This window comes from Aquarana catesbeiana, linkage group LG01 (assembly GCF_042186555.1).
Source record: "Aquarana catesbeiana isolate 2022-GZ linkage group LG01, ASM4218655v1, whole genome shotgun sequence".
NCBI classification, from domain to species: Eukaryota; Metazoa; Chordata; class Amphibia; order Anura; family Ranidae; genus Aquarana; species Aquarana catesbeiana.
Genome location: NC_133324.1, coordinates 793,600,467 through 793,626,637, shown reverse-complemented (window position 1 = coordinate 793,626,637; position 26,171 = coordinate 793,600,467). Strand labels below are relative to the sequence as shown.

At 43.3% G+C, this 26,171-nt stretch overlaps 1 protein-coding gene across 2 annotated transcripts in view; it reads left to right on the top strand.

The window, feature by feature from the left end:
* LOC141113726 (uncharacterized) overlaps positions 1-26,171 on the top strand; it is a 183,445-nt gene that overhangs the window by 56,206 nt on the left and 101,068 nt on the right. For both annotated transcript variants that reach the window (XM_073607010.1, XM_073607019.1), the window contains 6 exons: positions 494-633; positions 838-945; positions 5,228-5,386; positions 6,640-6,763; positions 10,696-10,908; positions 19,691-20,568. In XM_073607010.1, coding sequence (XP_073463111.1) covers positions 494-633; positions 838-945; positions 5,228-5,386; positions 6,640-6,763; positions 10,696-10,908; positions 19,691-20,568 — 1,622 coding nt within the window. The remainder of the gene's footprint in view (positions 1-493; positions 634-837; positions 946-5,227; positions 5,387-6,639; positions 6,764-10,695; positions 10,909-19,690; positions 20,569-26,171) is intronic.

Here is a 26,171-nt window from a genome sequence, read left to right as displayed (position 1 = left end):
AGTTTGCAATTACTAAATTTGCCACAATGACTGCACTTGGTTAGTCTTTCCTGTTCTAATGGAATAGCAATGCTCACTGCAGCCTATACATGTTTTGTTGCTGATCCGAAAGTTTTCACTTAGTTTATACCTTTTACAAAAAAAAAAACTTTATTGCATGGCTTTGATCAAGTACAACTGTGGGCTTTTGCCCCACTTGTTTACCGTCTTTTGGGTAACACAGTAGGTAAGGAGTTAGTGTTGGGATCCTGGATTTAGTTTACACCAGGGATACTGTACATCAACAAAAGATATATGTTTTCCCCAATTTAGATTGAGAATGTGTAGGTTTAGGTTTGAGTATTTATATGAATGTAATAGGTTGGGTTGGGGTGAATGGTTCTCTCACTGTAGCACTGCATATTATTTCACTTTCACATGTAAAATCATGGGAAGTATATAAAACATAAAAAGGTATGTATATTTATATAATTATCTAAATTATATTTTTCAGCTGCGCCACACAAACATTTACGAGTACAGCGTCAGCTGGGGATGGGATGGGATAAATCCTGTTAGTAACAGGTCTCATGCATATTATCTGGAACGTCTTTGCAACGACTTTCAGAGAAAGGTCATTGGTCACTTCAACAGGTCAGTTGTGGAAAAGCTCCATAAAGATAACATGTACCATTTACACATAATGTTTCATTTCAGAAACATCATTATTGTTTTAGAATTAAAAAATTACAACTATTGCCCAAACTATGCTGATGAAATTATGTTGCTTTTTTATCTATTAAATACATAAAATAATATGTTTATTGACAACTGATGCTTTTTTTGTTTGTTGCTTAGCATGACAAATGTGCCGAGCTTTCCAGAGAAAACTTGGACTAGGAAACAATTCTTTAGATATCAGAGGAATGAAGAAATTCTGGAACATGCCAAGCACTGCCACACTCTGTAAGTTCTGCAATGTTGTGCCAAGTATGGTCTCAGAATGGCAGTTGTTACTGTCCTTTCTGGTTATATGCAATGCTACAGGGAAAAGAGACCCTGAATATTTACTATTGACCGCTGATACTTAAGTATGATGAAATAAATGCACTCAGAATTCTCAATGCGCTGTACTACAGTACATATATGACTTGTATATACAGAACCGAATAATGTGGGACAGTAACTGACTACCAACTCCCATTAAAGAGCTGTTTATTTTATTTTGCTATCTTTGGTTTTTTTCATATGTTGTTTCCGGGCTCATGTGCAGATACCATTGTATATAGTGAAGTTATATTTTAAATTTTGTCAGTGGGTCTGGAGATTAATATAACAATATCCCTTTCATATGTTCATGTGCAGATACCATTGTATATAGTGAAGTTATATTTTAAATTTTGTCAGTGGGTCTGGAGATTAATATAACAATATCCCTTTCATATGTTCATTTTTTTCTAAGATATCAGTTCATAAAAACTTGTTGGCTTACCTCTAAAAAAAATGCTGGTTGCCTGGTTGAGTCTGGTTTCAATAATTTAGGGGTCAATTCACTAAGAGTTAAAGCAGACCTTCAGTCATTTTTTCAACTTTCCATCTATTAAATCTTCCCTTGTTGTTTTAACTTTGAATAGTAATTTTTTTTTCTGCCAGTAAATACTATATACAGCCCACTTCCTGTTTCTTGTCTGGTAAAAAGCCTAGGCTTATGACATCATGCACAGCTCTCTCTCTCACTCTCGTGAGAGTTTGCCAGGAGGGGAGGGGGGATGAGTCATAAGAGGGTGCCTCTGTGTGTCTGTGTAAATCCAGGAAGTGAACAGGCAGCAGCTTCAGCTGCCCACAGTTAAAATGGCTGCAGCCAAACTCAGTGGAGGGGTGGAGGGAGATTTCTGCAGCATATTTGGCAAATACAGAATCACAGTATATATAAAATAATATGCAAAGTGGTTGGAGGGAAGCTTCAGAATGGCAAAGATGTTTTTATTACAAATTATGTCAGCAGATTGCATTTCCTCTTTAAATAACGGGAAAAAAAAAACAGTAAATCAGTTGTAAAACTTTGAAATAAATAAATGAGAAACCAGGCCTATTCCCACAAAAAAAACAAGCGCTTTTGGAGTAATGAAACAAGATGAGACAGGTTGAATCTAACGGGCAAAATAATGGCAACAGCTGCTGCCTAAAAAAACTCTTTATGAAAAAAAGAATTGCATCACAATTAAAACAAAAAATGTCCAATGAACACGGGCAGCACTTGTAAATATGATTAATCACATGACATGAGCAATCTATTCAGTATATGGCCATTCTATGTAGTCCGTACAAAAATATATATAGATATAAAAATTATATAAAATATAAAAAATATAAAATTGTGAAGAATGATAAACACACAAGAGTATGTTATTAATTGTTGTAGAGAAAGAGCGAGTCCTTTTTAGATCATTTATGGAAAGATCACTTGAAATGAAGAAATGCTGTCGCCAGAAGAAAGCCAACATCACACGTGCACAGATAAAGAGGGGGGTGTACAGGAGAACCCCCTCATGAAAAAACTCTTACCAGATAAGAGTTTAACCTTATGCCGCGTACACACGAGCAGACTTTTCGACCGGACTGGTCCGACAGTCTATCCGACGGACTTTCGGCGGACCTCCGAAGGACTTTCCGAACAAACGGACTTGCCTACACACGATCACACCAAAGTCTGACGGATTCGTACATGATGGCGTACGACCGGACTAAAATAAGGAAGTTCATAGCCAGTAGCCAATAGCTGCCCTAGGGTCGGTTTTCGTCCGTCGGACTAGCATACAGACGAGCGGACTTTTCGATAGGAACTGGGTCCGGCGGAGTTCCGACGTAAAGATTTGAAACGTTTCAAATCTAAAGTCCGTCAGATTTTCGCCCGAAAAAGTCAGCTGCAGGTCCGATGAAGCCCATACAGGGTCGAATTGCCTGCCGGACTCGGTCTGACGGACCAGTCCGGTCGAAAAGTCAGTTCGTGTGTACGCGGCATTAGCATATATATCTCTCTCAAAGCAGTGGAACGTCTCTGCAGGTATCCTCCTTCCTTTATTCAGAGTGTGACAGCCGGCTTAACCCCCCTCTTTTTCAGCTCCGGAATTTGGTCCATCCAATCACACGACAACTACATACTTTTGATACCTTACGTGAGAAATTTGATATACCTTCCCACCTTTTCCATTTCTATCTACAGGTTAGATATTTCTTTCTCTCCAAGTCTCCAACCTTGACTCTTGACAAGCCGACCACCTTTGAATATTTATGCGCTCAGGGCCCTCATCAATTACATTTAATATCTTTTTTTCATTGTATCCTCCATGAGTCGACCCCTCTTGTTGAGACCACACACCACTATATGAGAAGATGGTCACATTTATTGTCTCGACCTGTCATGGTTCAAATGTGGGATAGGATTTGGTCCTCTATCTTCAAGTCCTCTAAATGTGTAACCCAAAGGGAAACGTCCATTAAGATCCTTATGTTTTGGTACAAGACCCCTGACATCATTCACAAATACGATTCCTCAGTTTCGCCACGCTGTTGGCGATGCAAAACTGACATAGGTTCTTTGTTCCATATTTTTTGGCACTGCTCCCTGATCCAACCCTGATCCAACCCTTTTGGCATGATGTGATGCTGCTAATACAGAGGGTGGTGGATGTGTCCCTCCCGCTGGACCCCTTGAATTGTTTGTTGGGTCTCCCTTTTTCATACTTATCCAAAAGGGTCAATCGATTACATTTTATTAGCAGCCAAAAGGCTTATCCCATTGTGTTGGCTGTCTACTGCGCCTCCCCCGTGGTCCAGATTCCTTCATTTGGTGGCGGAGATTCGGGGGATGGAGTTTTTGACAGCTTCAGTACATGATTCGATCTCCCAGTTTAATAAAGTTTGGGAACCTTGGGATAGATCGGAATATGGGACACATGTGCCAATTGCCACACCTTGATTTCTGGTACCATCGCATCACTTATGTCTCTATTCCCTCCCCCCTTTTCCTTCTCCTACATAAACTACTTGGTGCCTTTTTAGGGGGTAAAAATTTTTACTCTCCACAGTACTTTTCGTTTTTTGTATCCTTTTGATTGCTTTCTGGTTTTATGTTCTATTGTTTACCTATGAGCTGATTATCTTATAGATTCTTGATTTGATATACAGATTACCCCTGTGCTCTGTATTGTTTGGACATTGTTCATTTGTAACATTTTTAATCTATTGTTCATTATGTAACAATTTCATCTATGTTCCTTTATAACCCAATAAAAATACAATTATAAAAAAAAAAAAAAGTGACAGCCACTCAGATCGCTCAGTTAATCTGCTTACTGCACAATACCCCCAAGACCACCAGAATGGGGTTCCTCATGAGGGACACCTTTAGCACCTGTAGTATGGGGAAGGAGAGTTTCAGAGAGCCTGCCTTATTAGCCATTCCTCCACATGTTTGACAGTGCACTGCTAGGATTATAATCAAACAGCTTGAATTAACCAAAAAAACACCCTAGAAAAATAGTATCAGGATTAACAAATGCAAATCATTCCTTTGGTACCTTTGGATCAATAATTCTGCAGATGTCTATGACATTATAAATTCACTTGTATTTGTGCTATAAACTAGCAGTCATGATGTACAGAGTCAAAGTGTGTAAAGTTATGAAGACATACCTGTTATCCTAAAATGAGAAGTAAATCTCCTGTTTTTTGATAGCTTTAATAAAAAGACGTTATGCTTATTTTCCTGTTTCATCTTAAAGTCTAGAATAGCAGATTTATTTGGCTTGGTCGATTAAATAGTTATGAAAATTGAATATGTACTTTTAATTGTCTTAACAAACTTGAGGGGACAAGCTAAGGTGAACATATATAAACCTTGTTAAGGCTGGAAAATGGGCAGTTTCTGAACTTCACTAAAAAAATGTTTTTCTTTTTTTTCGGAAATGCCATATATCATGCATGCAGTGTGCATTAGTATACATGTTTTCCTTTCATAGTTATGGTGACAACATGGATGCTAAGCTTGTTGTCACCCAAACAAAATTTTGAGACTTATGGCTACAGTAGTAGTATTCATTCTGGTCTCATTCAAATTAACTTTCATTGTTTTCTATAATGTGACAAACATGTGATTTAAAGCATATATAATCAATGTTGGTGAAACATGAGAGATCTTTCTATTCAATGTTATTTCCTTAAAACTGAATTTTTTTTTGTGCTGTAGTGTTAGCAGCTTCCTAGGTCGTCAATCTTTCCTGCTGGATCTTCAGGAGAAGATAAAGGCTGGCAACAGACACCTAATAGTTCTTCATGGGCAGCCTGGAAGCGGCAAGAGTGCTCTTATGGCCAAACTGGCAGTATCAGCAACACATTGGATTTCTGGGTAAGATCTATTATTATAGAGATAGATAATAGATATTTCCTCACCTATTTAATAAGGCAGTACAAAGAACAGTGGTGATGGTCCTAATTCAGGGCAGCAAATCAGATATCACCTCTTAACCACTTGCCGACCAGCCGCCGCAGTTGTACTGCAACAGAATGGCACGCCTGGGCGAAATGACGTTATGTAACGTTGCTTCGCCCTGTGGCCACTAGGGGGCATGCACGTGCGCCCCCCCCCACTCGCCCCCAAGCTGATACGAGTGCCCGGTGGTCACGATCACCTCCAGTCTCCCGCGATCTCCGCTGATACACGGAGAACCGGGATCTGTGTGTGTAAACACACAGTTTCCGGTTCTCTGAGGGAAGAACAGACAGATCGTCTGTTCATACAAAGTATGAACAATGATCTCTCATCTCCCCTGCACAGTCCCCTCCCCCCTTCAGTTAGAACACACACGAGGGAACACATTAACCCCTTGATCAACCCCTAGTGTCAACCCCTTCACTGCCAGTGACATTTTTACAGTAGCATATTGATCGCTTTATTAATGGCAATGGTCCCAAAAATGTGTCAAAATTGTCTGATGTGTCCGCCATAATGTCGCAGTCCCGATAAAAATCGCAGATCGCCGCCATTACTAGTAAAAAAAAATTAATAATAAAAATGCCATAAAACTATCCCCTATTTTGTAGACGCTATAACTTTTTGCGCAAACCATTCAATATCCGCTTATTGCGATTTTTTTTTTTTTTACCAAAAATATGTAGAATACATAGTGGCCTAACCTGAGGAAAAAAATAGTGTTTTTTTTATATATTTTTGGGGGATATTTTTGGGGGATATTTATTATAGCAAAAAGTACAAAATAATGTAATAATAATTTTCAAAATTGCCGCTCTATTTTTGTTTATAGTGCAAAAAATAAAAAACGCAGAGGTGATCAAATACCAAAGCTCTATTTGTGGGAAAAAAAGGACGTCAATTTTGTTTGGGTGCAACGTCGCATGACTGCGCAATTGTCAGTTAAAGCGACGCAGTGCCGAAACGCAAAAAGTGCTCTGGTCAGGAAGGGAGTCAAATCTTCCGGGGCTAAAGCGGTTAATTGAACTGACTACATGAAACTGAAATCAGTTGCCAGGTGTAATTGCACTTTGCAAATTCTTACTGTTTTTCTTTTAGCTGATAATATGACTACAATTCACAAATGTATGGTTTTAAAAGTTCACCCATGCTATTATTTCCATATACAGGGACATCAGGGTTATGGCTCGATTTATAGGAGCTACTGGTGAGAGCAGAGATATTCGTCTGTTGCTACAAAGTCTTTGCTATCAGATTGCAGATATATATGACTTGCCAACCTGCTTCTCAGAGGTAATCTCTACACATTTACATCCAGCTGTGTCATTTGTGGTTGACTTTACCAGCCTTAATATACTGTAACTAGGAACAAAAAATGTCACAATACAAAACAATAAACTCATAGGACGACAAAGGCAATTCCTTTTTGGAAGTGTCATACATTACACAAATAGCGTATATTAGTATACATATAGATCTGTTTATCATAAAATTTGATTCTGATATAATTTTTACTACTCATTTTTCCCCCCACATTTACTAAGGCTGGCCATACATGGTCTAATTTCGAAAGAATTTTCTTTTGAAAATCAGAAATTTTGTGCGTTTTGTGATCCGATGGTGCCACCATTGATTTTGAAATTCAACCAACCAACCAACTTTCACCTCCTGTTGTTACAGAAAATCATTTTCGTGGCTGGGAATCCTCTTTTTTTTCCGGGAATTTTCTTTTCTTGCATATGCGCATTTCTTTTTTGATTACATTTCTCGCACGATTCTCCCAATATTGATTAGAAAATAACTTGTTTTTCAAAAAAATTCTAACATGCCCAATTACTCAAATTCGATGACCGCACGAAAATTGGCTGTTGCTGCAGCCCATTATTGGTGTGAAATTCGAACGAAAATTCTTTTGAAATTCAACCCATGTATGGCCGGCCTTAAAAGTATGTTGGCTAGATCACTGATAATCTTGCATTTTTAATGAACTACTGGATTTCTATTTTACCTGTACTTTAAAATGCATATTCTTATCTTGCATACACACAGCGCAGTAGGTGGCTGGTAGAACGACTGCATCATAGAGTTCATGTAGTTTAAACGTTCTGCCAGTAGCTGAGAACTGGTTACTGTCCTGCCTCACATTCTAGTTAAAATGTGTTGGGGGGCCACATAGCAGACCTAACCTGCGTGTCGGGTCTTGACTTATCTGCATTAAGCCCCACATTTGTTTGTTGTTTTGTTTATCTGTTTATCTGACACACTTTGAGCAAGCGAGGATTGTCCTCTGTTCTACCAACTGTTCTTTATTGTTTTACTAAAACAATTAATAAAAACCATTGAAACAGAAAATGCATATTCTTTATTTACCTAATAGATTAATGCCCATTGATGAGCAATCAGATTTTACATTTTATGCACAATAGGCTTTTTGATCATCATGTTTTTTATTGTTTCATTTAGAAAGTATTTTCTAAGCAACAGTGTTTTTCATGAAAAGGCATTCCCATGTACCAACTTATTTATATATGGTTAAATTCGGTGAACACAACATAAGGTATAATAGCAGTTTAATTCCAAAGTTTTGGTTCTTTGGCCTGGGACTTCTGCAGCCCATGGGTGTACTGGTTCTTTTAACAGCCTTCAAAAGCCCCTGCTACAAATTGTCTGTATTGCCCCCAAACCACCAATTACATCGATATGTGTCCTGGAAAATTACAGCCGAAAACATATAATAGTCACAAGATGCTGCGGATTTAAGGGTAGCAGACAGATTCTGTGGGGTAAACCTGAAATTGGCCATGTGGCATTTTGTTTAAGTGACCACTATTGTTTCTTCCTGGATTAAGGGGTACAGGCAGTGGTGTATTTAGGTTTTGTGCTGCCCTAGGCCTGACTAAGCTTGCGCACCCCCTAATTTAACTATGACCCACCCCTTCCTGTCAAGGCCACACCCCTTCCTTTTTAAGATCCGCCCTGTCATCTTCATGGGAGGACAGAGGGACACCGCGGGAGGAGGACAGTGAGGGATGCGACATCTTTTCATTTGGGGGGTAAGGGGATGTGTGCTGGGTGCTTTGGGAGGCTCTTGCAGTGAAGTCGTGTCCCTCCTCTGTGGCTCCTCCTCCTCCTGGCTGTGTACACGAGAACATTGGAACCGAGAAGGAGAAGGGAGGGGGAGCCGAGGAGTGTGTGTGGCTGACAGTGGGGAGAGAGGTGTCGGCTACCACGGAAAGCCCATCACACCTTGTGGGACTCCGGGCAGCAAATGTCCTGGGTGCCCACGCTGGTGCATCCCTGTCTGGCCAGTTACCGAAACTCAGTGCCGGAACTTGTGGGCTCCGGGACAGTGGCGTCACTAGGGTTGGCCTAGAGGATATCAGGTTAGGTACTTCCTAATGGCTCAGTCCCTGGGAACAGTAATGGATAATGGCCAACAGGCTCTCTTACCAGACCCGATGAAACTGTAACAGTGATCTCTCTGGCTGGACGTTCCCTCACTCTGGGTTGCCCAGGCCGACTCTAGTCAGTAGCGTAGCATGTCTCTACCCTGGCAGTAGCTTCATCTTTCTCCTCCTCTGGTGGTGCGGGTACAGCATGGCTCTCTTTGGTGGTGCAGGTACAGCGTGGCTCTCTGATGGTGCGGGTACAGCGTGGCTCTGGTGGTGCGGGTACAGCGTGGCTCTCTGGTGGTGCGGGCACAGCGTGGCTCTGGTGGTGCAGGTACAGCGTGGCTCTGGTGGTGCGGGTACAGCGTGGCTCTCTGGTGGTGCGGGTACAGCATGGCTCTGGTGGTGCGTGTACAGCATGGCTCTCTGGTGGTGCGTGTACAGCGTGGCTCTCTGGTGGTGCGGGTACAGTGTGGCTCTGGTGGTGCGGGTACAGCGTGGCTCTCTGGTGGTGCGGGTACAGCATGGCTCTGGTAGTGCGGGTACAGCGTGGCTCTCTGGTGGTGCGGGTACAGCGTGGCTCTCTGGTGGTGCGGGTACAGCGTGGCTCTGGTGGTGGTGCGGGTACAGCGTGGCTCTGGTGGTGCGGGTACAGGGGTACAGTGTGGCTCCCTATCTGGCTTCCCCAGCACAGTATTCTTTTTCTCCTCCTGTAACACCCCCCAGCAGAGTGCATGCATGCTGGAGGCTGTAGCATGATGTTTGTGGACACACAGGGGCCGCCACTCTTCAGGGACTTCTTTTCCCATGATGCCCCCAGAGTCTTCTGATTGGCCCTCTGCTGTGGCCAATCATGGGGAGGGAAACAGCGATCAGGAAGCTGGGCGGCGGCACGGCAAAACCAATTAGAGCCGCTCTCTCTTCTCCCTTCGGCTGACAGAAAGGGGAGGGGGGGCGAGCGGGGAAGATACACAGACAACCCACAGCTCTCCTCTCCCTGTCACAACGCTGCTGCTCCATTTACCAGAGAACTCCCCCGCTTGCCCCCCCTCCCCTTTCTGTCAGCTGAAGGGAGAAGAGAGAGAGAGCGACTCTAATTGGTTTTGCCGTGCCGCCGCCCAGCTTCCTGACCGCTGTTTCCCTCCCCATGATTGGCCACAGCAGAGGACCAATCGAGAGAGAGAATCACGGCTTTACGGGGGCGGCTTGACGGCTCCTGCTTACACTGCTTTCTGGCCCCATCTGCAGCCACGACGCCACTGCACTGCTAAGCTTTACTCCTCTGATGTGCCCTGCTGTGCGGGAGGAGGATGCGGATGCCGTTTTGGTGGGGGGGGGCGGCTTTTTTGCCGCCCCCCTGCAAAGTGCCGCCCTAGGCCTGGGCCTTGTTGGCCTAGGCCAAAACACAGCACTGGGTACAGGTGGTGTCATGCTACTTTTCTTTCTCCATCTTCCATAGGCATAGTCTCTGATAAATAAAGCTCACTGTCATACTTACTTCGGTAGTCAGTTTATTCAGCAGATTCAATATTTTTCAGGTTCTTCTTTACAAGTAATGCCATAGCTTGGAGATTATGAAATCAAATGTGTTCTGAACAATAGCTATTACTGACATTCATATTTTTAGGACACGTCTAAATGAAACTGTACAGCTGTTTGCTTTGAATGGGCTAAAATATATTAATGTGTTGTATATTTTAGGATATTTTTTACATCTTTTGAGCTTATTTAATTATAAATATGCCTCAGTAAAAGGTTTAAAAACTCTGAATGAAGTTCATATATAAGTGTATATAATGGGGAATTTGTTTTTTCTTTCCTTTTTTTCTTTTTTAGAATATCAATGGGTTAATAAATGAATTTTCAACAGTCCTGGAGTTTGTTCCTCGGAGTAGACCTCTAATGGTGATTCTGGATGGTTTGGATGCATTATCAGGAAATCACACAAACTTTTCCTGGATACCCAAGGAACTACCTCCAAATGTCAACTTCATTGTATCTGTTCCCAGTGGCAGTGAATCAGATTGCACCTCCTTTAAACAATTACAGGTAATACATTTTTTGTTTGCTTTTCTAGGACTAGGACTAGAGATGTACAACTTACACAATAAAAAAAATAGTTTTTCCACCCAATTTCTCTCATGATCCATAAGCTAGCAAGGTTACCTATCACAAACTTCAAATTTGTTGTTTTGCTTTTTGACTGTGAAGGAATTTTTTTTTAACTTACAATGTGAATGGAAGAGTGAGCGCCTAAATGACTGAGAAACTAAAGCGTGCCTTATACCCAACACTGTCAAAGAAATATTTTATATAATATGAACCTAAAATCATTTTACATGTGCAATAGGATGCATGGTAGGATAGAGTGTCTACAATTGTGATACAAGAGTAAAAGAGTAAAATAATACGACTTCTTTATATATTAAACAGTGATAAATTGTGTTACACTACTAAATTATAGGGATGAGCCGAACACCCCCCCGTTCAGTTTGCACCAGAACATGCGAACAGACAAAAAATTCATGCGAACACAGTTAAAGTCTATGGGACACGAATGTGAAAAATCAAAAGTGTTCATTTTAAAGGCTCATATGCAAGTTATTGCCATAAAAAGTGTTCGGGGATCAGGATACTGCCCCAGGGGACATGTATCAATGCAAAAAGAAGTTTTTAAAAGGGCCATTTTTTCAGGAGCAGTGATTTTAATAATACTTAAAGTGAAACAATAAAAATGAAATATTCCTTTAAATATCGTGCCCGGGGGGGGGGGGGGGGGGGGTTCCCCTTAGTCTGCCTGTAAAGTGGCGCATCTTTCTCATGTGTTTTACTGTGCCACAGCAAAATTGCATTTTTAACAGGAAAAAATGTTATTTAAAATTGCTTGCGGCTTTAATGTATTGCCGTATTATATAGCATATATACAGCAATATAGATAAAAGTCAATGACAAAATCAGCGTGGGTTGACCCCCAGTCCACACCAGGCCCTTCAGGTCTGGTATGGATATTAAGGGGAAATCCACACTAAAATTGAAAAAAATACGGGGTGGGGTCCTCCCCCAAAATCCATACCAGGCCCTTTGGGTCTGGTATGGATTTTAAGGGGAACTCCACGCCAAATTTTTTTAAAAAATGGCGTGGGGTCCCCCCCAAAATTCATACCAGACCCTTATCTGAGCAAGCAGCCATGGCAGGCCAGGAAAGGGGGGGGGGGACGAGCGGGTGCCCCCCCTCCTGAACCATACCAGGCCGCTTGCCTTCAACATGGGGAGGGTGCTTTGGGGTCCCCCCCAAAGCACCTTGTCCCCATGTTGATGGGGACAGGGGCCTCATCCCCACAACCCTTGAACGGTGGTTGTGGGGGTCTGCAGGCGGGGGGATTTATCGGAATCTGGAAGTCCCGTTTAACAAAGGGGCCCCCAGATCCTGCCCCCCTATGTGAATGGGTATGGGGTACAATGTACCCCTACCCATTCACCAAAAAAGTGTCAAAAAAGTAAAAACAACAGAAGACAGTTTTCTTTATTAAAAAAAAGTGTCCTGCAATGTCCATCCATCTTTAATCACGGCGCCGACAGGCCTGAAAAATAAAATAAAATCTCCTCCTCGATGGGAGGCATCCCGTCGATTGCTGTCTCTTGGCTGTGACGGCTGTTATATAGGCAAGGGGCGGGACCATCCAGTGATGTAACTGGGTGACCCCACCCCCCTCTGACATCACGTGATACTGCCACTAACTAACCTGCCTTATCTAGCTCAATTTATCTCCGTCCACAGTCGCACACTATACACAGCTGCTATGTAAGTAGCCTTATATAGTGTGGGGCGTGGACTAGTCCCCCTGAGCCATGATTGGCAGAGCACGCTGTGATTGGCCAAAGCTGGTGCATGCTTTTGCCAAGCATTGGACATCAATGCACTGCGATTTCACAGTGCATTATGGGGCGTTCCTCGGCGCTCAAATTTGCCACGAACACCCCATAATATTCACTGTTGGGAGAACGGGTGAACACCGAGCTCATCCCTACTAAATAATATATCCACAGCACATAAATAACTACACAGAGCAAATCATGGCTACCTCGGTTATGCTCCACCTATAGGCAGAAACTGCCCATTTTCCAGTGTCCATTCACCTTTAGATGGCGCATAACCGAGGTAGTCATGATTTATTGATATATCTTTGAGTAGCGCAACACAATTTATCACGTTTTATTGCCATTGGTTTGGGAACACATTGAGTGTTTTGCTGCAACTCACTAAGAGATTCATTATTATTTATTTTTTATTGACACACTTTGCATCTTATATTTTTGTAGTAGCGTTCAGAGGTTTAGGTTTTATTGTTTATATATTACTTTTATTTTAATTGACTTAAGGGTCTAACTTAAAGTATAACTATACTAGGATATATAGTATATAATAACTATAACTAATAAGGCAAAATCTTTTTTTTTTTTTTAGTTTGGATGGAGTGGAGAGGGATTAAAACACCTGTCAGTTTTTATTGCTGTTTGTGCCCCCGTTAAGGACATTACCATTATTATCATTGAGAGTGAAAGTAATGGAAATATTACATTTTGGGTTGTCCCCAGAAAAGAAATAGAGGGGAAAATCTTCCAATGGGGACACTTGTTCTGGTGACCTGGGGGTCCCCAAGAAATTCCCTTAATTTCCAGGGATTTCCTATCACCTCCTGTTTGGCTATGGAGCAGGAAGTGAGGGGAAATCTCTGCAATGGGACACAGATGGGGAAAAAAAATCTGACAGAAGTTACAACCCTCCCTTGTTCTATCCAAAATGAAAAAGAAAACCCTGAAAATTGTGCCATACTTACTGTAATTTTCTTTTCCTGGTGCCTATCCATGGCAGCATACCTATGACAAGCTCCGCCTTGGCTCCTCCCTCAGGATCAGTGAATATTATAAAAGAATAGCATTAGAGCACCCTCAGCATTCTCCATAATATAGAATACCAAGGGTAGGTTTGTATGCTGCCATGGATAAGCACCAGGAAAAGAAAATTACAGTAAGTATGGCACATTTTTCTGTTTTCCTGGTGCCTCTATGGCAGCATACTTATGACAAATAACTATCCAGGAGGCTATCGTCCTAGGAGTTGCCTCCTTATTTTTGCTCCAGGGTATAACCAACAGTCTGGGAGACTTCCTGAAGAGGGCCGTGGCCTGCAAATAGCATGCCAATATGGATGCGATATCCAAATCATGGAGAGAGCTGGATTCTGGATCTGAGAATGTTGGTAGATCCCAAGGTTCCAAGATACTAGCGGTAGTGGTGGTCTTAGGGATGATATTTAATATGATCGTGGTCTGCACCTAAGGCCTGCAGCTCTGACACTCTATTACCTGATGCCACAGTGATCAGAAAGGATAGCTTTAGGGTTAGATTCCACAGAGATATTGATTCATTTGGAACAAATGGTAGGTTGGTTAGGGATTCCAGGACAACAGATAGGTCCCATGTGGGAAAGTTTTGTCTTATAGGTGGACGTATTTTCTTAACGGCTTTGAAAAACTGAATTATCATAAGATCTTTGGCCCATCTTCTGTTGGTGGCCACCGAGATGGCTGCTACTTGCACCTTGCATGTGCTTAACCCCAGGCCTAAGTCTAGGCCTGTTTATAGAAAATCGAGTATCTGAAAGGGATCAGGGAGGGTTGGATTGAAGTTTCTACCGATCGCAAAGGATTTAAACTTTTTCCACACTCTATCATACATGTTCATTTGTTGATGGCTTTCTAGCCTTGAGCAAGGTTGAGATGACACTAGCCGAGCATCCTAACGCCTGGAACCTCTGCCTTTCAGCATCCAAATGTGCAGGGTCAGTCTGAGTGGGTCCGGGTGGATGTGAGGACCCTGCGAAAGAAAGCGAGGTAGCCATAGTATTTTCACCGGAGGTTGAATACTCAGGGACATTGCAGTCGGAGACCAAGGACGCCTCGGCCAATATGGAAGGACTGCTATTACCATTGTGTCCTCTATCGTAAGCCTTGCAAGAAACCTGGAGATAAGAGGCCGTGGGGGGAAAGCATAGGCTAGACTGCATGTGTGATGAATCTCGGTAACTTCGCATTGCTTGCTGCGGCAAGGAGGTCCAGTTCAGGAAGACCCCAGAGGTCTACTATGCAATCGAAGGCTCTCGGATGCAGTGACCATTCGTTGGGATCCACAAACTTTTGTGACAGGCGGTCAGCTTCCGAGTTTAGATGACCTGGGAGTTAAACTGCTCTCAGATCGAACAGATTCCTTTCTGTCCAGAGGATGATGGGCTCTACCTCTTTCAGGAGAGAATTACTGTGAGTTCCTCCTTGGTGATGAATATATGACACTGAAGCCCTGTTGTCCATTTGATGTACTATTGCTTTTCCTCTGATCTGTTGAGTCAGAGCAATCAGAGCAAGGTATGCTGCATGGACTTCTAGGATGTTGGGCACTACCCCTGCTGTATTGAAGGCCCATCTCCCTTGTATCACAATATGGTTGCAGTAGGCCCCCCAGCCTACCACACTGGCGTCTGTGGTAAGCGTGGTCCAAGAGATGTGACCCAAAGGGTGTGATTTTACCAGCATCTCCCTCTTTGTCCCCCAATGTAGGCCCCTGTGCATTGGGTTTGTTAGGCATATACATTGGGAGAGATAGGATCTGCTCCATTGGTTCAGGAATCCCATTTGAAAACATCTTAGGTGCCAATGGGCCCAAGGGACCATTGGAATGCAGGATGAAATTGTTCCCAATAGGCTCAGGCAATTTGACGCAGTCTCAGTCTCTTCATTTTCTGAGTGATGACTGACACTTTCTGCGGAGGTAAGGATACTGTCCCCTTGGCGGTATTGAAGCGGGCACCCAGATAGATCATCTCCTGGGTAGAAAGTGAGGTGACTCTTTGCTTGATTTACTACCCAACCAAATTCTGCCAGAGTTGACAGAAGGAGTGCCCTGTGTCTCGTTAACTGAGCTGGATCTCCCGCTAAAAGTAGAATGTCGTCTAGGTAGTGGAACCTCCGGAGGCTGGAGATCCTATAATGGGTCTCCAGACTCCTGCCTTATTGGGAACCAGAAAAAGGGCAGAGTAGAAACCCGAGAATCTCTGGGAGAGAGGTACTGGCACGGCTGCTTGCTGTTCCTGTAGAGAATGAAGGAACTGAAAGAGAGCCTCTGCTTTCTGTGCCGACCCATGGTACTCTTGAAGGGGTGAAGAAACCCTTGGGTGGCTGGCTTAAAAATGTCCAAAAAGGACCATACTGGGTAGTCGAAACCACCCAGGGATCCTGACATCTTCTGACCCAAACCTCAGGAAAGTATTTGAGTCTGGCTCCCACTGGGATCACCTGGGTTAACTTGGCGTCAAAAGGATTTTGTGGAATCCTGCAGGGTAGGTGTAACCTCTTGTCTGCGAGACTTTATGAAAGTGGATTGTGTGCCTTTCCAATTTTGTCTTGAGCCTCTTCCTTGCCTAGACTGCCTGAAATCTCTGTTCCTGAAATGTTGAAACCTGGAAGCGAAAGTTCTAGTGCGCCTGGTTCTACTATCCTGTGGGAGCAAGCCGGATTTACCTCCTGTGACACGGGAGATGGCCTTGTCCAACTTCTCTCCAAACAAGGCCTTCCCGTCAGACGGAATTTTGCACCAGTTCTGTTTGGATGCGATGTCTGCTGCCCATGGTTTTAAGCATAATGCGCGTTTTGCCATTTCACTATGTAGCATTGCCTTTGTGGAACACCTGATGGAATCAATCACTGCCTCCCGGATGAAGTCTGACGAAAGCTTTAGTTCATCCAGAGCCTTTATTATATCGTCTTTTGGGACATCTTGATGAATTGCCGCTTCTACATTTTCTGTCCAAAGACGCACCGCATTGGACACAGATGTCAAAGCTATTGCTGGCTTAAATGCGTTTTCAGCCATCTGATAGGCCTTCTTTAGATCCAAATCCATCCTTATGTCTAAAGGATCTTTAAATGAAGCTGAATCATCCATAGGAAGCCTGATGTTTTTCGCCATGGCACACTACTGCTGCGTCCACTGCCGGTGGGCCATCCAACAGAGCGGAATCTGATTCGGCTAGGGGGTACAGCTTTGACAACCGATTAATTGGAAATCTCTTTTCTGTCTTATTCCAATCTTCTTCGATGACACCTCTGATTTCGTCCATCAAAGGATAAAAGGAGACTTGCTTTTTTAGAAAGGGGAAATAGCTTTTTGACTTCTTAGGAGGTGCGTCAGTCTCCTCCCAGCCGATAGCCAGCTTCACTGCCTGAACATAAGGCTGTACTAGGGCAGTTTCTAGTTGGTCCTGGAGGACCTGTATGTGGGCAGCATTCTGGTTGGTGTCTGAGACAGTAATGTCCAGTTTGGTTTCTATGGCTTCCATTCTGGAAAAGCTAAACCCTGAGGTCTCTGGATCATCTGAGGACTCATCTGACTGGACATTTCCCTCCATCTGTTTAGTAGAGGCACCTTGTTCGGCCAGAGAAAGCTCCACCGTAGAAGGGCCAGGGAGAGAGATGTTTTCAATCTCCTCCTGAGGTGGTGACTGTATCTGCTGTGTTGGAACCGTGGACAATAATTCTACAAGAGAGTCCTTCACCACTTTTTTAAGCAAGTCGGTCACTTGTTGACCCTCAGAATCCCTGTCAGCTGCATATTCTCTGAAGCAGCCTTTTCAGACTAGTTTGCCTGGCAGTGGGGTGGCGCCACAAGCTTGACACCTTGCGGACCTTGGCCATGGATAATGAGAAGATCGTTTCCTCTTTGAGGATGACTTTCCCCCGCTTGGACGGTGTCTAGACATGGAAGATCTATCCGGGCTGGGGCTTGAGTCCTCCCCACGCCCCGAGGTCCTCTTGGACATCTTCTGGCATACAGGGCTGAAATACATAAATGTACCAGCATAAGTGCACCCTCTTTTTGTTTTTTTTGTTTTTTTACTAAGACTTACCTAGCCATAGGTCCTTACCTTAAGAGTGAAGTAGAGTCTTGCTCAGACGGCGCGTGGCTGATTGTGAAGGTTAGTGGAAGAAGCAGCTAAGAAAAAGGTAAAGGGAATTTTGAGAAAAAAAGGGAAAGAGAGGATAGAACCCTCTCTTTCACTCACTCATCCTCTATTAGCTATATACCCTTTTTTTAAAAAAAAGAACAAAAATGGGTTTTTATCCCCATCCCCTTTGCCCCTTCTCCCCCTCCTTTTTTTTTTTTTTTTAAAGATTTTGCTCACCTTTTAGCAAATCCTTACTAACTCCAGGAGCTCTCAAAGTGGAACCGCCAAAGAGAAGCAGACCGACCTACTGAGGCTCCTAGGATCAATAAATAGTGGACGGGAACAAACCACGCTCCCATCCAACACACCTGGAAGCTAATGGCAAAATATGGGAGATTTTTCCCATTTCTAAGATGGCCGCCACGGCTTCCGGATGCACCTCGCATGCTCCAGACGGCGGCGCCAGGACCCACACCGCCCCCTAGCGCCGAGCATCACAGATGCCCATGCATGCGCAGATCCCCGAGGAGGACGCCAGGCAGGCAGAGGAAAGACAGCGCGAGGTGTGCCCCGCCCCCTATACACACCAGTGCAATAATGGGAAGGAACAGGAGACACACACTTCAGAAGAAGATGAGAAAGATGAGAAGGAAACAGGGGCCCGGGGAACCTGTATAAAGAGGGGGAAAAAAAGGGATAAGAGATAGCTGCTCCCTCCATTGCCCCATGAGCTGAAGCCTCATCCTCATAAGCAGAACTACTGCCCCTGGCAGTTAGATGTCCCAAAAGACCCTCAGAAGGGACTTCCTTGCTTTTCAGCGCGTTTAGCAGCCCGAGCCAAGGGACTGCATCCGGGAAAGGCTGAGACTGGATGGAAGCTGCCGATTGCAGAGGTAAGGACACCCGACCAACATTCACTGATGAAAGGTATGAGGAAAAAAAGGAGAATGCTGGGGGTGCTCTAACACTATTCTTTTATAATATTCACTGATCCTGGGGGATGAGCCAAGGCGGAGCTTGTCATATTTATGCTGCCATGGAGGCACCAGGAAAAAGTTTTGCCTATAGTTCTATTTTAAACTAAAGCATGCTCCACCTCCAACACTGACAGGATTTTTTTTGTAACTGAAGACTAAATTTTTATTTATCCACATTTGTCCTAAAGGGAGTTTTTGTATAAACACATGCTCAAACTAGAATTGTATAAAATATTGCAGGCATTAGTATGTGTGTGCAGTAGAAGCTGCAGCAAGTCAGATCGAGCCTGATTATTTTCCTGGCTGGAGAATGGCCAGCATCATCATTCTCTGTCCTTCCCAGCCTTACGGTCTGTGGCCAATCCCTTTGATTCATGTTACTGGGTCTAACGTAAGGTATGCAATAAAAACAGGTTCTATTTAAAAATGGTCTGCACTCCTGTGACCCGCTGTTGGCTGACGTCACAGAGCTCCAGGCTCGGGCAAGATTGTGATCATTGGGTCCGGATCCGCCAACATACCTGGACCGGCACCAGACTCAGCCTCTCAGCAAGCCGCTGAGAGCCAGAGCCGGCCGCTCTCACCCCCTCTACAACCCAGCGCTCCAGTGAGTGCAGGAAGGCAGAGAGCCAATGACTGAACAGCACTAGCTCTTTGCTCAGGGAGCTCTGCGAACCAAGTGATTGTCAGTGTATGATCACTCAGTTCTCAGTCTTACAGCTGGCGGGGGGATAGATGCCGCATCGGACCGATGCTGCACCCACCTAGGTAAATATGATTCTAAAAAAAAAAAAACATTCCCATACTTTTTTTTTTAATCTTTAATGTAACAGCAGATTTTATTTTATTTTTACAGAAACTTACGGTAGAGCAGAATGTTATCCAGATACCACCACTAAGCTCAGCAGAAATAAATGAAATGTTTGACATTTGCGTGACTAAGGATCACCGTAAACTTACCAGTAACCAAAGAGCAGTATTGCTTCAGGCTTGTGAAGCCTGTCCAATTCCACTGTTTGTGACCTGCGCATATATGGAGTCTCAGTTATGGACATCGTATACCCCAGACTCGGATATCTATCTGTATCCTAATATCTCAAAAATGTACTCTTGGATTCTAGGAAGACTGGAGAGGATACATGGAGAACAAATGGTAAAGAAAACTGCATCTTACATTTCCCTATCTAGGAATGGCATCACACGAGAAGAGCTCCTGGACTTGTTATCTCTAGACCAAGGTGTCATGGATGAAATTAAACAATACCAGGGTGTTATGGTGTCAGTATTCCCAGAAGCACTTTGGGAAAAGCTGCGCTCTGACTTTGGAGTTCACTTGGTTGAGCAAAGGACGGATAATAGTTATGTTCTTGACTGGGCACACAGCCAGTTCAGGTCAGTTTGTTTAAATCGATATGTGAAATCAAAGGAGTATCAGATCGCTATCCACTCTGCATTTACAAACTACTACCTAGAGAGTCGTAGTCGCAATAAACTCAATAAAAGTGAGGTGCCAATGATGCCATTCTCATGGCTGGTAAAGGAAGAGAACAGGACCGTTCCTGTGTTTAACCTACGTAAACTCCTTGGGATATCTTATCACCTGGTCCAGTCTAACCAGATTTCCCGGCTGATAACAGAGTGCATATTTAATTATGAGTACCTTCTCCATAAAGTGTGGGCTACGTCTATTGTAGAGATCCAAGAAGACATAAAGGCTGCCATTAATCCTGAGCGGTAAGATAGTAAACACTAATGGTATCTAAACATCTGATGCAAAAGAGTTTGATTATATTGACTGGTACACGCACAATAAGTACAATAAATAGTGTAGCGGTACCCCCGTAGGGGCTGCTGAGAATTGTGGTTTGTTTGTCACCCTGCCCAGCCCTGCATTCACTCTCAGGCACTCTGAGACATAAAGCAGTCAGTGAACTTTGTTTTATTTTATTTTATTGAGGGATAAACCTTGGATGGGGATGGGAGTTATGGGATGAATAGAACAGCAATCATTTTTTGGGACAACTATGTACACTCCCTGAAAACAGCAAAAGAATGTCTGGCACCAGAAAACTGGGACATTTGTAACAATGGGAGTAATTCTTGTGCCCAGTAAGCAGCTATATGGATGAACACACCAGGAGAGATGTGATAAAAGTGCATACAGTCAATGGTAACCATAAGGAAAAGTGCTATTCGAGCCAGTCATGTGCGGACAGATAAACAAGCAAAAATCAATAAGAAGAACCATTTATCAATTTATTGTTGCAATAAGATGTTTTTTTTATTAAAAAAAACAATGAAAATTCTCCTTTGCATAGATGGTAGACAATCAGCTTGCTCACCACTATAATGGTACCTTATGGCGGTGGCCAATGGACCAGCTTATTTATAGATTTGCTGCAGTGATGGAATCCTCATGCATCCCCTATGAAATCCACACAAACGGGGAAGGGGGAGGGAAAACCCAACTTTAGTGTGGACCGGGAGACGATGTAGAGCCTCGACCGAGTCCCTGATGGTATCCAACAGTGAGCGTGGCTGTTGTCTTGACAACGCATATCAGGGCGTGGCCCTTCACGCCCCAATACACGCTATCAAGACAACAGCCACGCTTTCTCCTTGCTTTCCTCAACTTGCTCTCCACCATCTAGAGCTCCAAACCTCTCTTTGAATCTTGATGTCACGCCCAGGAGTCGCATGCTTACTGGTTCCTGGCTTGCTTTGACTGTCTCCCGGCCCTGTTTCCACCTACGGCTGGCTAGCTGTGCTGCCGCACACTGCTGGATACCATCAGGGACTTGGTTGAGGCTCTACATCGCCTCCCGGTCCACACTAAAGTTGGGTTTTCCCTCCCCCTTCCCCGTTTGCGTGGATTTCATAGGGAATGCATAGGGAAAGCATGAGGATTCCATCACTGCAGCAAAACTATCAACAAGCCGGTCCATTGGCTGCCGCCATAAGGTACCATTTGTAAGGGCTTACCTTGGTTGGAGTCCATAGTGCAGAGATGTATGCTCACCCTTGAAAATACACACAGCCCACGATAACAAGGTAAAAAGCTACCTGGGCTGTGAATCTGTGCACGGGGGCTTGACAGGAATTTACCAAAGGATTGTCGAGGTGAAGCTGTAGTCAGGGATTCCAGAAGTCAAAGTTAATGATGAACAGAGCCAGGGTCAGAAGCCGGGGTCAGTCTTGGAACACTGCAACTTGAAAACAAGAACACAGGCACACAAGAACCTTTGGCAATACAAGAGACAATGAACTAGCCCTATAGGGCTATAAAAATGCACTGATCAATGTAAAAATGACACTGGCAGGGAAGGGGTTAACACGGGGGGGCGATTAAGGGGTTAACTGTGTTCCCTCAGCATGTTCTAACTGTAGGGGGGATGGGCTTACTGAAACATGACAGAGTTTACTGTTCCCGATCACCAGGAACAGTAGATCTTTGTCATGGGAAATGCCTTGTTTACATAGGCAGTCCCCCATTCTGCCTCTCCTCACCCTGATTGCGGGCCGCCAGTGGACATCGAGTCCGCGGGACTCATGGGCCGGTGGCACACGTGCTCGCTATCCGGCTTTTACAGAGGGACGTACTGGTATGCCCATTTGCGCAGCGGTGTCACTCTGCCGGCGTATATTGGCGTGAGCCGGTCGGCAAGTTGTTAAGTTTAACCTATGTTCATTGAAATTTCAGCTCATATACAAGTAGAACAGAATAGGAATTACAGTAAAACCTTGGTTTGAGAGTAACTTGGTTTGAGAGCGCTTTGCAAGACAAGCAACATTTTTAAATAAATTTGGACTTAATCAACAAGTGATCTCTTGATATACAAGTAGCATCATGTTGCAACTGAGTATAAAAGTGAAGGCGCCTGTAGCAATATGGTTACATTTAATGAAGATACAACATTTAGCAACTCACATGGTTGATGATTAAAACAGGCACATCTAAGTATGCAAGCATCTGGGGTAAAGCTGTCCCCTTAAATGTAACCATATTGCTACACTTAGAGATGCCTCTCTTCTCTTTTATACTCTGTAGCTCCTGTTGGATTTTGTTTCTAATTCCCCTGTGGAGGCTGCCATTGGGGATGGACATTTCATGGTTACACAACCTATCACTATAATCTTTTTATATGGACTATAAACTGAAAGACCTATGAATAAATGGTTGTGGAACGAATCATCTGAGTTTCTATCATATCTTTTGGGGAAATGCCAAGGTTTTACTGTATCCACATAAGAAAAAAAAACAATATTTGAAGAATACAGTGACCCAAGCAATTGTCCTTTGCGAGACCTAAAACCGCTCCATATATCTCGACTATCCTAATTTTTTACCAATAAAGTTTTTATTGAATGGCTTACAGAAACTTACAATGGAATCATGTTTTTTTTTTTCCAAATATACAGTTTATTGATCCTAATATTTTAAAAGTATTGTTACAATGTTTCTAAACATATGTATCAAGTACGTTGTAGACTGTTGTTTCTTCAGTTTGCTTCGATAAACAAAAGCTGGGTTTTACAGTGAGCAGTTCCCCTTATCCATTTCTGGGTTATCAGAGTGCTATGCCAAAAAAGAACATTTATTTTATCTCAGAAACACAATGGGGTTGATTTACTAAAGGAGAAGGAGCCGCTTACTTTGCAAAGTGAATTTTCACTTATTGTAATATAATAATACTGTGTTCACTTTAATCATCCAATTATTTGCTAGCAGAAGTCCTGTTTTTTTATATTTTTTTATTTCCCTTGCACATAATTGGGTATTTAAAGTGAATACTAAATTTGTTAGGTAAGTGAACATCTTCCGTTCTGTTCGCAAAACAACCCCAACATCCCATAACTAAAATAATGAACTTTACTTACAATGTTCAAAACAACTTGTGCCCAACCTCCTTGGCGCTTACTGTGTTACCCATGAACCCTTGCAGACGGTAATTTGCGGTTTCCTTACCTAAGTGCTTACTCAGGTCAGTGAAAGTTAAATATTCTTTAGACTGATTTCTACTAGTTTGTTTTTTTTTGTTTTTTTTTTGTTTGTTTTTTTTACATTATCTTACATTTTCCATGCTGTTCATCCCTTTTCTCTTCATGTGTTTTTTTCCCCTCTGACCATTTATTAGGATTTTGCTGTGGTGCAAGTCTTTTTAATGGTCTATAGAGAGCATAAATGTGGAAGCATGGATTAATAAAGGGGATTTAATAACAGTAGTCTCCAGCAGCCTAATGTCCCACCCTCTCCTGCAACACATCTAGAGTCTTTGACCACCTCCTCCAATTGTATGTCTGCAGTCTCAGATACCGTAGTATTGCATTCACTCAATATTATATATGACCCTTTAGTGATGTCAGGGGTCACACTTTAGGCCCTTATATTAAAAATGTTTACAGTCAACATTCTATACCATTATACCTTAATTACTCTATTACTTTACACTAAGGCTTCATTTAAACATATGGTTAGGGGGCAGCAAAAATGCGCAGTTGAGCCGCATTTTTGCTGCCTGACAACTGCTCCCTTTAAGCTGCAAGAGGAAGCAGACAGGGGTGTTTACATAACATGCTCACAGTGCTTTGCTTCACGCCCATGGCAAAGTTGACCTGACATGTAGTGATTGGTAGGCGGCAAGCCCCCTAAACGCTTCACACTCAAGCAAATGGGGAAGAGCATCAAATGCCCCGCAACCTGGGTGCAATGCACATAGTTGCGAAGGATTTTTATGGCAAAAATAGGGTTAAAACAGGTGGTGAGGAGGTGTCACATTGCTTCCTCACCACCTATCAGTAGCCTCTGAAGTGTGATCCAAGCACAGATCGGGCTTCAGGGGAAAGGGAGATTTAGACGCATGTCTAAATCTACCCTAAGTATAACCATTGCTTGTACCCCTTTCATTCTTACTTTCCTACCTCCCCCTTTTTCTGTTTTTTCTTCTATTTTGGATATTGCAATTTGATGTTTTATACTGCATTATATTGTTTTCAATGAAAAATTAACAACAATTTACATTCAACCTTTTTTCAAAAATGTAAATTGCCACAGAAATTTCCATACAATGTTAAAGTGTATTTTCACCTCTACAGCCTAATTTGAGAAACTCTCACTATGTTTTTTAAGATGCTCCCATTTACATAGCATAAATACAAATAATTTACATTTCTAATTGTTTCTTTAAACATGATTATACAAAAGACTAAATGCAGCATGTATTGTTCAGATTTCATTGCAAATATATATTATATATAGAGCCCTATGTCCGGGAGAGATGTGAACCACATAAACACGTCACGAGACTAACAACATAAAGTAAACCTGAAGTGTGCCCTGGTCTGCTGGACGGTATGCCAAGAGAAGGGGGAAAAACACTTGGTTGGGGAGGTAATTATGTATTTGAGCTGATAACGTCCTACTGGGCAAGCTTGCTGAAGGCTTGTAACATTTCTGCTTGCGGATTGGGGATGTATCGAGACAAGCAAAGCGTATTTCCACCTGCCCATATTCTTGATGCCCTGATCTGGTACCCTGTTTCGTGACGCTGCTGACGCCGCTCCAATGCGGAAGGAATGTCCAGAATATCAGCCGGGGTCAAGGCCTAATTTAAGCAAGAGGATCCTAACGTGTCTGGTGAACTGGCTACCACTTAAAGGGTTAGTAGGGAAAGGTAGCAATGGGCTAGACTCCGAGAGGTCGGACAGATGAGCTAACAACTGATCTAGAATGGTCACTGGGCACCAGGCGTTGTGAGTTTGGAAAAGTTTGATATCTACCCTGGGACCAGACAGTTGCATTTTGGACACCATGAGGTGCAGGGTGAAGTGATTCTGGTGGCGTGTCAGATGGCGTCTGCGTAGTACCTAGAAGCCGGGGTTGGTGACAGCGAACTTGCTCAGACGTAAGAAGCCATAGAAGGCCAGGTAGATGGCTGCTTGAATGATCAGGCTGGGCAGTAACCTGAAAGGGGAACGTGACAGGATGGTAGACATGTCTCTGAAAATGGTGCTAGTGACGTGTAGGCGCTTGCTACTGGTTTGGGGTTGTTGCCTGTGGATACCGCGTAGGATGGTTTTGACTGCATGGGCAGCGAACAAGGAAGGTTTAGTAGGGTCCTGTAAGGAGATGAATTGCTGGATGCCAGCTAAGTAGAGACTGATGGTATTGTGTGACAACGCCAGCTGTGTGTGGCAATATGATATGAAAGCCAAGATTTGCTTGAGATCTCCTGATACTGCCCCGGGGTTTGAGGCTAGGAACCCGTCATAGGACTTCCAGGCACTACGGTAGGCCTTCAGGGTGTTGCGAGATAATGACTGATTAATAAGGTGGGTCG